This window comes from Scophthalmus maximus, chromosome 18 (assembly GCF_022379125.1).
Source record: "Scophthalmus maximus strain ysfricsl-2021 chromosome 18, ASM2237912v1, whole genome shotgun sequence".
Taxonomy (NCBI): domain Eukaryota; kingdom Metazoa; phylum Chordata; class Actinopteri; order Pleuronectiformes; family Scophthalmidae; genus Scophthalmus; species Scophthalmus maximus.
The window spans coordinates 1,693,198-1,710,271 of NC_061532.1; the positions used below are offsets into that span (position 1 = coordinate 1,693,198).

Genomic DNA, 17,074 nt, shown 5'->3' on the forward strand with positions numbered 1-17,074 from the left:
GGTGCATAAGCACTCACAACAGCCAGAACCTTACCCCCAGCAACTTAGAAACGGAAAGAGGCGAGCTGCTTGTTCATCGGGGGAAACTTTGAAAAACTGATGGATTCATGTGGGATAGTATTGCACCACCCATCTGTTGACTTTAGTTTAAAAGCTGATAATGATCACACACTGCCATATCAGCCATAACATTCTGACCACTGACAGATGAAGGGGAATGAGTTATTATCTAGTTACACGGCCGTGGCTCAGGAGCTAGAGACAGTCATCCACCAACCAGAGGTTTGATCCCTGTTTCCCCTCGTCGGCATGCAGGTGTCCTTGGGCAAGACACTTAACCCTAAACCCCCAAAATTGCCCCTGTCAGCAGTGTATGAATGTGACAGAAATAGCAGGTGAATATCAGAGCTGTATGAATGAGTTTGTGTTATGGTGCTTTGAGTGGTTGATAAGACTAGAAAAGCACTTTATACATATAGTCCATTTACGATTCCCACAATATTAGGCTGATGGTCATAAATTTATGGCTGATCTGTCTATATCCAACCAGTGAATAAACTGAAATGTTAGACTAAGTTTAGATCCATAAACATGGTTAACTTTATTTATAGAAATATCTTGTTAGTGTTGTGTTTATAAAAAAATCTCTGGGGGAAAATAAGTGAGAACAAGACAGGTCCACAATTTCAAATGAAGTGCATTAAAAAAATGAAAAGAAAATCAAAACAGGGATAACAATTGATAAGGCAGTACTAATCTTTGTCAGATACAATGGTACAAAGGAAACCTAATGACAATTAGAAAGGCAATGTAACAGCACATATGTGGAAATGTGTGCTGCAGGAATTGTGTCAGTGACTTTTAGTCAGTTTTGTAACAACTAAATTACATTTTTCTTAAACTGAATATAGAGCATGTTTGATGAATTCAAGATCATGAAAACATTTTGCAATGTGAGTCCAAAACATTTATTATTAAATAAGAAAAATCTGATGAAAGCTTACTTTCAGTCATCAGTTGCTCAGGATAACTGTGTAGCCTAAAGAAATACACCTTCCATATCACCCAGCTGACTCAGCCTTGCTAAAACAGTTTTACCCAAATTACACAGCCTCAAACTATTAACACATTCAGACACACGCAACTTGGATGTCTTTGTTCTTTTTCAGCAGGACCCAAACTCCTCAATCCACTTTTCATACTTCTCCAGGTCAACTGCAGACACAGATTTAGACACTTTCCTCAGAGCCGACTCAAAGTCCTCCATTGTGGTGGGCATGTGCATCTCGTCCCGGGAAATGTTGCGGATTTCTTCTGGTGTGAGGCCCTCAATTCTTCGCCTCATGGCCATCAGAGAGGCATCCCTGCAGCATCAGACAACACTTTAATTCAAACACTTTTGAGTTTAGAGACTTTAAATCACATGCATTTCTCAGATTTAATCAGTAATCCTTTCAGCCTTTGCTTTTATGGTGCTGAACTGAAATCTTGAGGGACCCTTTTTTGCAAAATAAAGTTTAACTTTGCAAAATTCATTGGTTACTGTCGATCCCACGCTCCTTCAACGGCCGCTGTGACTCCGGACACGCCGCCAGTCACATCAATGAATTTAGCATAGTCGGGAGCAGGGAGTTAGTTTCTCCAGGGCAGAAGCTTCCTCACTCCTGGACAGCATGGTCAGAGCATGGTGAACAGACGCACAGTAAACAGGGAAGGTGGTTGGCCTGGCCGTGCGTCTCTCAGAAAACAGTTGGCCAATCAGAAGGCAGAGAGGCTCATAACATTAATTAGACAGGCCAAAGTTGACCTGTTTCTTTGCAGAGCTCCTGCAAGGTGTACAATGGGACCTTTAAGATGAGCCTGGGACCCAGACTAATTATGGAAGCTCATTTAAATTTGCTCTGCCAAAATGCAGTCTGGATCCCCTCCATTGGGAAATGATTTCCCCTGGCAGGAAACTTGCTGGTCCAATAACAACCAATTAGCTGATAATGGGCGGGGTTAATACCACGACGGAAGCGACTTTTGGAAGCAACCAATTACCAAAGCACCTGATATCTTCAAATTTCTCCCAAAAAAACGGCAACATTGCTACACAGACCTTTCGGAATCAACATCAGACAGCTCTCTGCTCTAGTGTGGACATTTCGTTTGGCTTAACAGACCGATGATTCGTCTACGTCCGTTGGTAAAGCGTCTTGGAAATCAAAAATGAACCGAGAAGCTCATTATTAATCTGACTACACCAGGCTTATTTAAGATATGTTGTCCAACCATTTTCACTTCAACCATGAGTACAAGATTAGGAACTCTAAATTGAACTCTCTTACTGAAAAACACTTTACATTTTTCTATTCTACTTTTCTATCCCATGTACAGTCAGTAGTGTTGAACAGTAGAAAAAAAATAAGATATAGTGCCTTTCTGTATATACTGTCACTGCTGTTGCTATGACATAGTTAATCTTCTGTTCATACATTTGTTGTTTTTTCTCGGTACCATTTACAAAAGAAGCTACTGTGAAAATAGTCAACTTTGATTTAAAGACTGGCTTGACCTGCACACATTGGTGATATCGGCTCCCGAGTAACCTTCCATCTGCTCTGCGATCTTGTCCAAATCCACATCACTGGCTAGCTCCAGTTCCTTCAGGTTGATCCTGAGCAGTTCCACTCGCCCCATTGCTGAAAACATACGAATGGCAACAGTGAGTGGAGCAACCGGAAAGCTAATTTTTATGGCCACAGACTGTAGAAGTTGCCACATATACGGTCTATTCAAATAAAGAAAATCTGTCTCCAATGATGGCCCAGGGATGTGGTCAACAAAAGAAACAGGCTGGCATAATGTGTACATCAATTTAACATAATAAACATTTCTACTTCTCTTTAACTTAATAAATTAAATAATGTAATTATGCTTTTTTTCAACACTTAGTACCACTATACTATTCTGGAAATTAGGATTAGCAATTCTGGAGAAGCAATATTTGAACTAAACAGCAAAACAAAGCTGTCTCCAATGCTCCCTCAGAAGCCCTGACCCCAAAATGAATGCAACCACAACCAAATGAATCCAAATAATCAAACTTGATAAAAAGTGTACTGGATTAGAATCACAAACTCTACCTTTGAAGGGATATTTCAGTCATTTTGAAGTGGGGTTGTATGAGGTACTTATTCATAGTTAATGTTACCTTATGGAGATGGTGATCAGCACTGTCATTTTACAGAGTTTGGAGGAGAAGTGGATGTAGCGAAAGTCAGAGTCCTACTGTTGAAGAGGGGACCGCTGAGAAACGTCTTTTCAGCACATTTTAAATGCTTACCTAAAAAAAAATCTGTTCAAGTATACGCTAAATAATGAAATTTTTTCACTACTTTAGTTTGCACTTTTTCAAGAGACTTTGGCCATGTAATACTACGCCAACTCGCGCCGGTGCAGAGCAGCAGCGTATCACTCTGCAAATCATCTGTTCGGCAAGAGACACAAGAAAACAAAAATGGGTGATTATGAAAGCGCAAAGAAATGTCATTCACTGTGGACGTAGGAGGATACCTTTATGAACCAGAGTATACAGAAGAAGAACTGCGAAGTGATACCCAGCTGCTCTGCATCGGCGCGAGTCAAGTAAAGCTTGAAAATAAAAAATAAAAAATAAACAGCTGCATGGCAGCAAACTAAAGCAGTGAAAAAATACATTATTTAGCATACAATTGAACGGATATCTTTTTTTAAGGTACGCATTTAAAAATTTAGGAAAAAATAAATTTTCGTCGGTCCCCTCTGCAACAGTATGACTTTCGCTACATCCACTTCTCCAAACTTCGTAAAATGAGAGTGCTGATCACCATCTCCATAAGGTAATTAACTATGCATAAGTCAATCATACAACCCCACATCAAAATCACTGTCATTTGGTTTGTGATAATAACAATAATTGAGAAATTGTTTTGAGGATATGCAGCACTGAAGCATGATCCCACATTATGCAGTTATTAACATTATTATTATATTTGTATGTTTGAACCTTAATCTTTTGCAACATGTTTTCTAGAAGTTGAATAATAAAAAAATAATAACTGCCAGATTAGAGTCTGCAGTAACTTTCATTTCAGCACATCCATCTGATCTGATGAATTGACTGTACTTGAAGGCAGAGGGATGTAGATCCTCTTCTCAAGCCGTCTCCTCAGAGCTTCATCGATGTCCCAAGGGAAGTTGGTGGCAGCCAGGACCATCACCATCTTTGAAGGGTCGTCATTTTCTGATGCTCCGCCGACACCTTCCAGCAACAATGGAAAAACAAAAAAACAAATGCTTCCATATATAATGCAAAACTTGGTACATCAATCTGGGATGTGTTCAGTCTGTATATAAGAAAGTATCACTGGTGTTATACCATCCATCTGCACCAGTAGCTCTGCCTTGACTCTCCGGCTGGCCTCGTGTTCCTCTGAAGTCCCTCTGCGGCTGCACATTGAGTCAATCTCATCGATGAAGATTGTAGTGGGAGCGTAGAAACGTGCCTTTACGGAAACAAACACAATGACCGAGTCAAAGAGAAATCTTAAAGGGGACATCTACTCTACATCACTTTACTAGACACTGAGGTTGCAAACTTCAGCCAACTGAATATCCCTCCTTTCACCCTCCCCTTCAAAGCATGTAGGAGAAGCTTTTGGTTTGTCCATTCTGGCCTACTTAAAGGGCCCATGTTATGCCCCCTTTTACACAAGTTACATTGGTTTTCATGTGTGTGCACTACATGTCTTTGCCATTCCATGTCAAAACACCTCAAGGATTAAGCCACACAGCACCCTCCTCTTTCTGTATAAACAGGCCTGTGAGACTATGGTCGATTCCAGCGCTTTCCTGCTCACATTTTGCCCCCCTCCCTTCGTGTACCGCAAAGCCCCGCCTCGCTTCGCCTCGCTCCTCCCCAGGTCTGATGCGCAACTATGGCGTTGCGCTGCCATGACAACAGTCGCACGTGACAAGGCACATACACGACGTAGAGACCCGGGAGGCACAGCGAACACGTTCTCCATAATTACACACAGAGCACATTAGGGCTGGGCGATAGAACGCTAACGATATGTATCGCGATAGACACATTATCAATAGAAAATGTTTCGATAATTTTTTTGTCCTCGTTGGAAGAAACCGGAGCAAAGAGTCTAGCTACGCCGGCCGGCCGCGAGTCTAGCTTCGCCGGCCGGAACACTTATATCGTGATACAGTTTTCAGCCATATCGCCCAGCCCTAGAGCACATACGATCTTGAAAACGTACATTTGCCTCCTCCGGGGCTTCGCCTCAGACAGTTGGAAAGGCTCAGTCTGTCAAAAAGAGATGGGTTGCCAGTCCGGCGTTATGTTGGTCTGTACATCCAACAACAGAGCAAGCATTATTATATTTTTTGGCCATGCCCGCGGTCGTCTTTCGCTTGCGGCGGAGAAAATTATGCCGTAGACGCGATCTGTTTTTCCGCACTTCAAGGGGGGAGGTGCTGCTCAGGTTGGGGGCGTCGTCGCCCCAGTAGCAGGAGTCAACTTACGTCACTTGACGCCAGGGCTGTGAATGGCTCGTTTGACAATCAATGACTCATTGTTTTCTTTTCATTCTCCGTGGGCTGGCAGACACCCCAGATATCCAAATATACGTGGAGGCAGGCTGAAAAGGTGCCTGGAGCATAATATGGGCCCTTTAAGAAACATGGCGGTGCAAAGTGGTACCATAGAAGAGGACGCACTCCATATGTAGATATAAAGGGCTCAGTCTAATGTGAAGACACCCCCCAATTTTGTTTCAGCTGATAAAACAGTAATGACATCATTATGCCTCATATTCAATTTCAACTGATAGATCAATAAAAAATCCTACACATTAGATCGTTAAAAAGTGACAGGTGCCATGGCATTTTAGTAGAAACCCCACCAGAAGTACCGCAACTACCAGCTGATGCCACTATTTGAAGCTACTGTCAATCCAAAACAATGGGCCTCGTGCAAGAAAATCTTCGAATTATTATCCTCTTACGTTTGTTCATACTGTGAGTTTGTACGAACAGGCCATATTGGATTTATTTTTTATTTTTTACAAATATCGCCACAGTAAGGCAATCAGTGACTGCAAGGAGGTCGAGGGGAAGTTTCCATCACTGATATGGATGAAACAATACGTGCCATAACAGGCGATGTTGCACAGACATGTTTTCTGCTGGTGCTGGATCAGTGCACCTTCACTCATTGCAATTTTTACAATATGCAGCATATAGTGTCTTGTGAAGCAACTCACCACCAGCTGTGTTAAGGCTCATTTACGTTCCTTCATAACAACTGAGCACTTTACATCGGCACCGGCGTTTGACGCTTGTTGTATGATGCATCTGTCTCGTCTGTGGGTTGACTAGAGATGTCATTAGCGTATTTGAGTGAATTTTAGGTAAATGTTCTGAAAATAGCTTACATGGCGACAATCAACAACTGACATATCAACCCAGCAACTCTGTGCGCCCCTGCACAACATACATGCCAACTACCAAAGATATGCGCTCCCCTGGCCATTGCGCAACATTTACATGAATACATGTAGAATTATATTATAATTAAAATTGAAGAAGTAAACAGAATAATGTCAAGGTAATGAGTTGAAATTCATAATTTTTTACGTACAATTTTAATCAATTAATGTATAATTGCTTCAAAGTGATGAAAAAATTCTCCATACGTGGAAAAACGTGGCATGAATCCTCAAAACCTGATCACACAATGCATGTGAGCTTACCATTTCAAAAAGCAGGCGAACAAGCTTCTCAGACTCGCCTCTGTACTTCGATGTGAGAGTAGATGAGGAAACGTTGAAAAACGTGGTTCTGCATTCGGTGGCTACTGCTTTGGCCAAAAGTGTTTTCCCTGTGCCTGGAGGCCCGACCATAAGCACTCCCTAAAATCAGAAATAAGTTCCATGTAATACAGGTAATACACATAATATCAGAAACCAGAACAAAGTCTCATGAATCAGGACCTTCCATGGTCTTCGTATGCCTTTGAAAAATGCTGGCATCCACATCGGCAATACAACCGCTTCTTTTAGGAGCTTTTTTGCATCTTCCAAGTCGGCAATGTCGTCCCTACAGAAACAGGTTAGAAAGAGATTGGGCAGTTCAGTGGAAATCTGGTCTGTCTTACAATAACCATACTAAAAAATGACATTTAAGTCAAAGTGACTCCACTTTTGGAGTCTTTAAGTTTTGTCTATTTTTTTATTATTTTATTAATTCAATCTACAGACTCCCTAAAGAATTCTTCGCAAAAGAGTTACATTTTTGCATCATTCGACCTTTTTCAGAATCTATCTAGCTATCTATCTATCTATATATAGATATATATATATATCTATATATACACACACACACAAACACACATACAGTATATATATATATATATATATATACATACATATATACATGCATATATATACACACGCATATATATATACACATACATATATATACACATACATATATATACACACACATATATATACACACACATATATACACATATATATTTATTTTTTTAAATCTCTTCTTGTAGGGAGACTGTTTTGAGACATGTTTGTATATGACGTGACATAAATATACAAGGATCACATGAAAATCTAGCCAAAAAACACTGAATTGTAAAAACATACCATTTAACGTTTGGATTCTGAGATATTATATCTCTCTCCAAAGCTTCCACCAGGTCTTTGTCGTATCCTGTCCCATCAAACTTTTTTGATTCTTTCTCCTGGACTTCTGCTTTGTTCTGGAATGAAGAAAAACAAACAAAACACACATTAATTCTCCCTGCTCCCAGAAAGTGGTCAGTTTTGTCCCATGCAGAAAACTGGAATGACAGGCTAGGCATGGTTGTAGGGAAAACAGCAGCGTGTGGATTCTGTTTGATCAACAAAGCAAATAGTTGTCTGAATACAGTATCAGGGCTCCAGACAAAAAAATGATCTAGGAGCCAAATGAAATTTTCAGGACCCAAAATATATTGACATCAGAGTACAATATTTAATGTCTGCCTTATCTTTTCTTTCCCCTCTGTACTGTCTGCCTTTGTTTTCTACAATATGCTACAATCTTGTTACCATAAATACATAAATATCCAATCTATTTCCCAATTTTATTTATTGGACTATGTAAAATTAGTTGTTTCCTGATTATTCAGGCTCTGAGTCTGTATCTCCCACCACCACCATATCAGTGTCATTACAATCCAGCCAGTGAAATAATAATAATAATAATAATACATTCCATTTATAGAGCACTTTTCATTGCTAAAAGCAATCTCAAAGTGCTACATGTGTAGAAAGGTCTGCACTGCCTTTTGCTTGCAGACAACCAGCACTTCCCATTCGGCTCTGGGTCAAACTGCTCAAGTCCTCCAGTGTTGCAACACTTTTGACTTGATTCTGTTCTGAGCAGAGAATCCTAATCACATTAAGCTGCAGATATGTGAAACTCCATCATTAATTTAAATTTTGGAGAATATTCTTAAAATCTGTGCAGAATGGCTCCTTCCCTTGCATCACTTTCCATAACTCTGTATGTTTACGGTCACAGTGCTTCTTCACCATTTCCTTTTTAAAAATGACTTGAACCGGTAGTGAAAGACTGCACACTTAATCGGACTGGGATAACTCAAATGTCACTTGAGAACTTTCACTAGGAGAATTTTAGTCAACATCATCTGATGTTGTTATAAATTCAAACTCCTTTGAAATGAACTTCATTGAAATAAATTAAACACTGTTCATATGATAATGCTTAAAAGTTGTATAACGAAACTGATTTTAAACTGTCACCAATTACTTCTGTTTGCTGACGTTTCAATAACTAGGACAGGAGGGCCGGCGTGTAACGTTACACACAGACCGCAATGTATGTAAAACCGAAACCATAAAGCCATTTGTGTGATAGGGCAGGTTGACGCAGGCGCGCAGAGATGACAGTTAAGTGGGCAACACATACAATACCCGTGGCCATTTCTAGTTTAACTATTGGTTTGTATGTGTTGTATATTTGCGTCTGGATGGTCGCCACTGGTGACTCGCAGAAAAAAACAGGTTGCAAAATAAAATGTTAGTCACATTGGCGCCAATTTTAATCGCCATCTGGAGCCCTGAGTATGTTAAACATTATAAAACGGATAGCTCAAATCAAGCAATTTGATTGATTCATAGCTGTGGTATAATGAGCATATACCACGTCGAATCAGTTTGCACGTCCGTATCACCTTGCCACTGAGGAAGTAACGATGTAAGTAGACGTGAGTAGCAACGGAGTGAAGTTGAGGAAACTTATGAGAGATCAAAGCACACGGTGAGCTTAAATGGCGTTATAAAAAAGAATCTAATTTCAGTGTGTCTATTACTTTCATCTCGCAATCCTTGAAACCGTTTTATAAAAGCAATAGCTCACTTCAGATCATGATATATACTCATCTTACCACAGTTAAGGGGGTCACCAAACAATGGCCCTTAACTGTGGTATAATGAGCATATACCACGGCCTGTGGTGAGCTATTGCTTAAATATAAAAGAGGAAAAAGTGGCGTATTTTTCATCTACATCTTGTTCACCTTATCCTCCTTTGTTTTACCAGTGGCCTCCTTTGCCTCCTTCTTATCTTTGCCTTTGGAGGGTTTGCTTCTGTCCCCATTGGCCCCACGGGGTGAGTGCCTCTGCTGCGCCCTCACAGCCACGCTCAGGCGGTTGTTAGGAGGTTTGCTCTCTCTGTAAGGGTTTGCAGGCCTCCTGACAGGACAAGGAGAATGTCTGTGATGGGAAAAAAGAGGAAGATGGGTGATCAATACATTTTAAGTCATGCATTTTTCTCATTCCAAAGATCATTTTAATAAAAATAAATATTAATACCAATAATTGATTCAATTACATCTCAGTGTGTGTACATATCCTGTGTCTATCAAGTATATCACTTCCCTGGAGGCAACAACCAACCAAAAAAAACAAAGAGGCAGTGTGAGGTTTACAGGCAGAGCAGGAACAAACCACGCTCACATCACGGACTCATGTTTGCTAATCTCAATCATATGACTATGTCAGGTTCCCCCTCGGTTTTCAAAGGTTTTAGACGCTATCTGGATCTGGGTGGAAGTTTGAAATAATTTTCTAGGGTTATGAATCCTTAAGTACCTTACATTCGATTCAGAGGGCTATGGTGTGATTACTAAGCGATTATTAATGAATCTTGATGCATCCACTTATTACATTATTTCTTCTTCTAATAGAACTAAATAATGTTTTTACAGCAGTAACAATATCTTACTGGATGTAAATCTAGAAAAGTCAGTGACGTGAGGAGCTGAGCCCCGCCCCAAGTCAAACAAGAGGACAGAGAAGCTAAAAAGTTTTTCCTTCCTAAAGCTCTTTGGAAAAAAACACTTAAGTGCTGTAATGGAGTAGCACTGAGACCCCCACATACACAACCTGTAAATCTGTGAAGAGTGAAGAGTGAACTAGGTCTACTAGTTTAGAAATAATGAAAACTGGTTTTGAACAGTGAACACTGATTTAAGGAGGATGAAAGAACCGGAAAATGATATTGGTATGTATGTAAATTACTCCCATACCTCTGCTCCACATGTACAGGCCTGATTTCACAATCATCATGGTTACGGGGTTTAGCAGGGGTAGTGTCCAGCTGAAAGTTCTCCAGAGTCGACATTATATCCTGAACTTGTTGGTTCTCTTCACATATTTCTTGCCACAACTGAGGAACGAACACAAACATCAGAAGACCCCACTTTCTTTGTTGACATATGAGAAATTATTAAAGCCACATTTACCTGCTGCCATCTCTGTTGAAAACTGCTGTCTCGCACTGTGTACACACATTTTTTGATCTGTTCCAGCAGCCCATGATATAGGACACTGGCCGAGTTATAGTTTCCCAGCAAAGCATACTCGCGGGCCAGCTTCACGTTTTCACTGATTTCTCGTAGACTCATGCTGCCGTTGGAAAAGAGACATCATATAACATATAAATGGCCTCTGTGGTGCCACCATCAGCTTAAGTGAATACATCTCTCAATTAACTATAACTGTGATCACAATTACTGTAGTGCTGTGTTATATGAAGGATGATACATCATGTGACAATAGAAAAGCATCTTTCGTTTTAAATTCCCTACGGTCTCTTTTGTTGTGCAGATCAAATCAGATTTTTTACTAAGGATGCATCGAAATGAAAATTGTTGGCCGAAACCGAACATAGTGAAACACTTGGCCGAAGGCCGAATAACCGAACAATGTTTTTTTTACAGTTTTACATTTATTTTCTCGATTAACACCCACTGGTATGCGGGAAATGTCACAGGCAGATCATCAGCTATTTTTGCGTCATTCTCTGACATTTTCAATGCTTCCACACTGCCAACATGTTGTTGTCGTCCAGCATTCCACACTGGCAGTTTTTTTTGTTGCATCACAAAACATTGTTCAGTTAAAATTATTCAGCCTTTTCACTTGTTCAGCTGGTATAGTCTGGTACTAGCAACAACCTAGATAGCTATCGGAAGTATGACAAAAAAACCCACAAGTTGCAACTTTTATGTGTAGCTGAGGAGATAGGACAAGGTTTATCATTCATTAATTTCATATTGCTCAGCTCTGACACTGTGAAACAGATGTATGTGCTATTTGATTCTGCCTATTTACATGTGTCCACTAAAAACATGCAAGCTGTGGAGGGAATTGTCGCCGGATATTGATTAAAAGTTACAGGAGCCAACAGCAATGGATGTGCATCACGCAGCAGATTTGACAGAAGCTAGTAACTCAACATACAAGGACAAAACTCACAGGGTTGAGTCAGCGATAAATTGCTGTTGGAGTGAGGCCACATATGATTGACCTGAGATGCAACGCAGTGTCTTTTCACCCCAGAGAGCAGGATAAGTTATCAAACATTTGAAAGTATTTTAAAAGAAGAGATAAGACTGAAATTTAGATGATCCTATACTATACCATGATGTTGTTTTGACGTATTGGCAAATAACAAAAGATAAATGGACAGTTATCAGTGTCACAAGATTGAAACTGAGATTATGTATTTTTCGGTTCATGGGCCCTTTAAGGTGGGCACTCAATTGCACACTTCAATTCAATTCAATTCAATTTTATTTGTATAGCGCCAAATCACAAATTACATTGTCTCAAGGCACTTACATAGTGAGGTCAATATTACAATATTACAGGGAAAACCCAACAAATCCCACAATGATCAAGCACTTGGCGACTGTGGAAGAGAACAAACTCCCTTTTAACAGGAAGAAATCTCTGCCAGAACCAGACTCAGTTGTGGGCAGTCACCTGTCTCGACCGGTTGGGGTGAGGAGAGAAATGGGGGAGAGAGGAGAGGTGGGCAGAAAGAGGGAGAGATGTTGTGTTGCTTGTTACTGACTCAGACAAAACTTTGCCAAACCCTGTCTTACATTGGTAAAGTAGCAACAGTGGTTGTGGTTTGAATAATTTTATGGTAAATGGACTGAACAGCACCTCACAGTACAAGTTATGTTCACCCATTCACACAGCGCCTTTGTATACAGCGCTTTTTTATCACACATCATTCATTCACTGCCAGCACAGTCATCAGGGGCAACTTAGGGTTCAGTGACCTGCCCAAGGATACATCGGCACACAGACTGGAGGAGCGGGGGGGCGAAACATTGACTTTTTGGTTAGTGGACAACTCTATCTCCTGAGCCTCAACTGCCCCCATTATATGTTCACTGAATAGGAAATTATAAATTGAGACTTTTTTTCTTTTGACATCAAATTAAGTTAACAAGGGATAATTTTAACACTGTCAGGGTTAAGTATTTTTCCAGACGTTTCTACTTTTGGGTTAATTTTTTGGGGATAAATCAAGTTTAATATGCTTTAAAGCTGCACTGATCCAATACACTGGATGAATGTTGGCATAGTGACCTCATGAAGCGGTTTGGTGTTGGCCAAATGTGATGGATCAAACTCATTTGGTGATCACAATGTACCAGGTATAATATTGTTGAGCAGAGCATTTAGGTATGAAGCAAGTGGCAACCCACTATCCACGCTCCAGTGCTTTATCATCTATTTGACTCTGAATGAGACCATAATTTTATAAAATGAACATCATGCTGTATTGAATAAGACTTGAAACTAAAGATTGAGACCATAAACTCCTCAGGAACATGTTTACTGACATTACAAATCATGTGAGAAGTAGAGTCATTCTCTCAAAGACTTCTATAGAAACATACTTCTATTTGCAACCAGGCAGTCGCCCTCTGCTGGTGATTCCAGAGAATACAGGCTTCAGGCACTTGTGCCTTTATTGTCCAGGACCGGTGACTACATCCATTTTTACATATGGTAATAGGTGACAAAGTCAGATCTTTGTTTTTCCAATGTTCTTTCACGTTCATGGCAAGAAATTAAAGTGACTTACCCTGAATGACAAAACAAACTTAGCTAAATGGTGAAGTTTTATCTACAAAGATTGTGGACCAGATACTGAGAAATGTGTCTTAAGGTTGGTTAAAAGAATCTTTCTTGTAAAAATGTAAGAATGAATCGTTTCAAATTCAGCAATATTAATGTCTTAGCAGGTAAAGAGAAGCCTTTCATTTCCTTCTTGCTCCGTCATTGCGATCTTTTCATTGTGAGCTTTGCTATTGACGGAAAATCAAACAACTAGGGTAAAACAACGTCTTATGGCCTTGGTTCAATATTAGATATATATGTAGAGATTTAAGGCATTTGTCCTCAATCAGGGACACGCAGACTAACATGGTGGTTTTTGTTGCTCGGTTCTGTGGATTAGCCGCTGTCTCGCCAAAATTAATCACAAACAGGGCACAAGCAAACTAAGTGGCTGTTCAGGGGGTCCCCCATGCCCAATGAAACTATAGGCATGACATAGCCATAGTCAATCAGACAATTGATCGAAAAGGCATTAGTGTATTAAGTTAAAGATAAAGGCAAAAAAAAGGACATGCATGACTAATTTCAATGTTTTACCATAATCCTTCACCGGTTAGATAGCCATCAAACAAGCCTTTGGTTAAGTCGAGGTATTTTCAGCTAACGTTTTGACAGCTATATTCCACTCAGTACCGTATCACTTTGAATATCAAAGTGCAAATTAACACTGGACCACTATTGTGAGTTAGATGCATAAAGGCTGACATTGGTATAATGTAAACAACATAACTGCAGCTCATTAAAATGATAATGGGTGTGTTACATTTGTACAAGGTGTTGCAAACGATCAAGCATTGACAATAGTACTAGTGGCGGGGGGCGTCAAATTCAGCTTAGGGCCCCATATAGGATAAGGCCGTCTCTGGTCAAAAAAGTTTGTGTCAAAATGCGACACATAAGTGTGTGCATACACAAGATATGCGCATTCCAGATGTACTAACACTGGTCGAGACGTCACGCCGTGTAGATACACGGTGAAGTGTTGACGTTCCTACCAACAGCCTCCACTTCGGATGTCGAGCCAGGCGGTTGGTGTCCTCCGTGTGGTACAATACATACAAACTGTAAAAGCTGTACCTTCACTAAACTCGACGAACACAACTGTTCGCTACGTGGATTAGTATCTCAGAACATCACAAACCCAGTGCTGTAGGTTCATACTCAACTTTTCAGTCGAACGCACGCAGTCCTCACGACATCGGTTATGACGAGTTCCGTTCTCGCAGTTCAAACGAGTGACGGCATGAGGACAACCGACAGACACCAAACCAAAGTGGAACCACAGACGGTGGTGTGTTCAAAGGAACGACGTGCGGATGGACGGTAGCTATTTAGTCCATACGACTGAAGTCAGCGACAGGGCACGCTCGCTATGCAAATCGCTCCGGTGAGGTAGAGGAAAAGTTTTGACTTCCGCTCACGACCTTTCAAAATAAGGCCGGCTAACTTTCAATTTTTCAAAGTATGAAAAGGAAGGTGGTGTTTGGAATGAACGCCTTACCTGGGCAGGTCACTAGAGCTGCAACAGTTATTCGATTAATCGATTAGTAATGTAGAGTACTAAATTAATCGCCAACTTTTTGATTCGAAATTCTCTGATTTCAGCTTCTTAATTGTGAATATTTTCTGGTTTCTTTGCTCCTCTGTCACAGTAAATTAAATACCTTTGGCGTGTGGACAAAACAAACAGGGTTTGAGAAACACAATCAACATTTTATGACATTTATGAACCAAACAACTAAGCAATTAGTCAAGAAAATAATTAACAGTTTAATCAATAATGAAACTTGCAGCCTAGAGGTTACATCCTTACCCTGCCTCTGATTGGCTTACCCTGATATTCTTACACAGACCTAACCAATCATCTTCATGCCTGAACCTATACCCAGAGCCCTCAAAAATATTCAATTATTCATTGTATGGATGAAATTTATCATATATGTATGCATATCCATGGTGAAAACTGAATAAGGGCTCAGTATTTTAGAAACTACTCTGATCTGATCTCTGTTGATAAATTGCAGCAGGTAATAAAAAAAGGCTGACCATCGGTCTCTCTAAAGTTTGTTAAATAAATAAAAGAAAATTCTTCCTGTCTTTTACTAATGTTTCAGAATATAACAAAACACAATGGGGCCGCCACCCATAACTCCTGCCGTAAAATCAGACAATATACATAACTAGGTGTGGTGCAAGATTTTAAAAATAAACTAATATAAAGCCCAGGTTTCTTAAAACACAAAACAAAGTGTCTCATACAAGTTTTAAATTCAACATTTTCAGAGAGACACAGAGGTGGACTGCTCAGTTTAAATCACACCCGCCAGTTGAGCTTGTGATTGGCTACTGAGGGAGAAAGACTGGGCAATGATGGCCGCTGCATCGTGGTGGGAGGTCCATAGTTGGAGACCAGGGAGGAGTCCCCGGTGGAAGTGCGGCAGGGTTAGGGCAGATACATTTTACATGTTCACCAACAAACGCATGTAGAGCAGAATTAGGTATATATCCACTAAAAATTAACATTCAAAAGATTACACTCAACTTTTTTAACCCCCTGAAATCCAGCCCCCGAGACACCCACCACTCTAAAGCCCTGCAAACTCAAGAGCTGAGCCCAGAAAAGAGTACCCTATGTCAGTTGGTCCTGAGGCTAACTGCCTCCTCTCAGATACAGTCTGACCAGCCTCACAACAACACTGCTCTCAAAACACCAATCAGAGTCAATCAAATCATAACACAATGTAAAGAAACCTATCTGGAACATTGGAAAAAAGAAACTTAAAGCCAAAGTAGATTAGAATTTTATCCAGCCCTAAAAAGAGATCATAAATTAGCAGAATATCTCTCTGCTGTCAGAGATATAAAGCAGAGACCGATCCTAACTAAGTACAGGCAGTGACCACAAACTGGCCACCGAAACAGGAAGACACAAAAAATCATGGCAACCAAAAAAAACAGGACATGTGGTCACTGATCGACAGGTGAGGTTGAGACAGAGATGCAACATTTCAAAACAAAAGATACTCATGGGAGAAATAGACAGAGCACATATTGCTGCACAATATGTTTTAACATGCCACAACCTGAGGGACAGTGAATGACTGACACACACACACACACACACACACACACACACACACACACACACACACACACACACACACACACACACACACACACACACACACACACACACACACACACACACACACACACACACACACACACACACACACACATACACACACACACACACACACACACACACACACACACACACACACACACACACACACACACACACACTATATATATATACACAGTATATACTGTATATATAATGAATATAAATCAATCTTAATGTTGTGTTACTGCTTGTTGTGTTACGCCCGAATGTTCGTACAATTGTATGTTGATGCATTGGCAACATTGTTGTTTAAACTTTCATGCCAATAAAGCTCATCATATTGTATGTATAATTGTACTTTATTATCAATAATTACATTAGATAATGCTCAAGCATTGTTGCA

General features: G+C 40.2%; 1 protein-coding gene across 3 annotated transcripts; it reads right to left on the reverse strand.

The window, feature by feature from the left end:
- Positions 1-572: 572 nt before the first annotated feature.
- On the reverse strand, positions 573-14,936 carry katna1 (katanin p60 (ATPase containing) subunit A 1). Of its 3 annotated transcripts, none has more exons than XM_035617008.2 (11): positions 14,711-14,936; positions 10,865-11,027; positions 10,649-10,788; positions 9,638-9,833; positions 7,698-7,813; positions 7,029-7,134; positions 6,789-6,947; positions 4,403-4,529; positions 4,151-4,285; positions 2,558-2,684; positions 573-1,364 (listed from the first exon to the last, which is right to left on the reverse strand). In XM_035617008.2, the coding sequence occupies exons 2-11, from the start codon at positions 11,024-11,026 to the stop codon at positions 1,166-1,168; spliced, it is 1,467 nt and encodes a 488-aa protein (XP_035472901.1). In that variant the 5' UTR covers position 11,027; positions 14,711-14,936; the 3' UTR covers positions 573-1,165. The 3 variants fall into 3 exon arrangements, with proteins under 3 accessions (XP_035472901.1, XP_035472899.1, XP_035472902.1); XM_035617006.2 differs by lacking the exon at positions 14,711-14,936 and adding an exon at positions 14,540-14,704; XM_035617009.2 differs by lacking the exon at positions 14,711-14,936 and adding an exon at positions 14,486-14,681.
- Between the last annotated feature and the right edge of the window lie 2,138 nt (positions 14,937-17,074).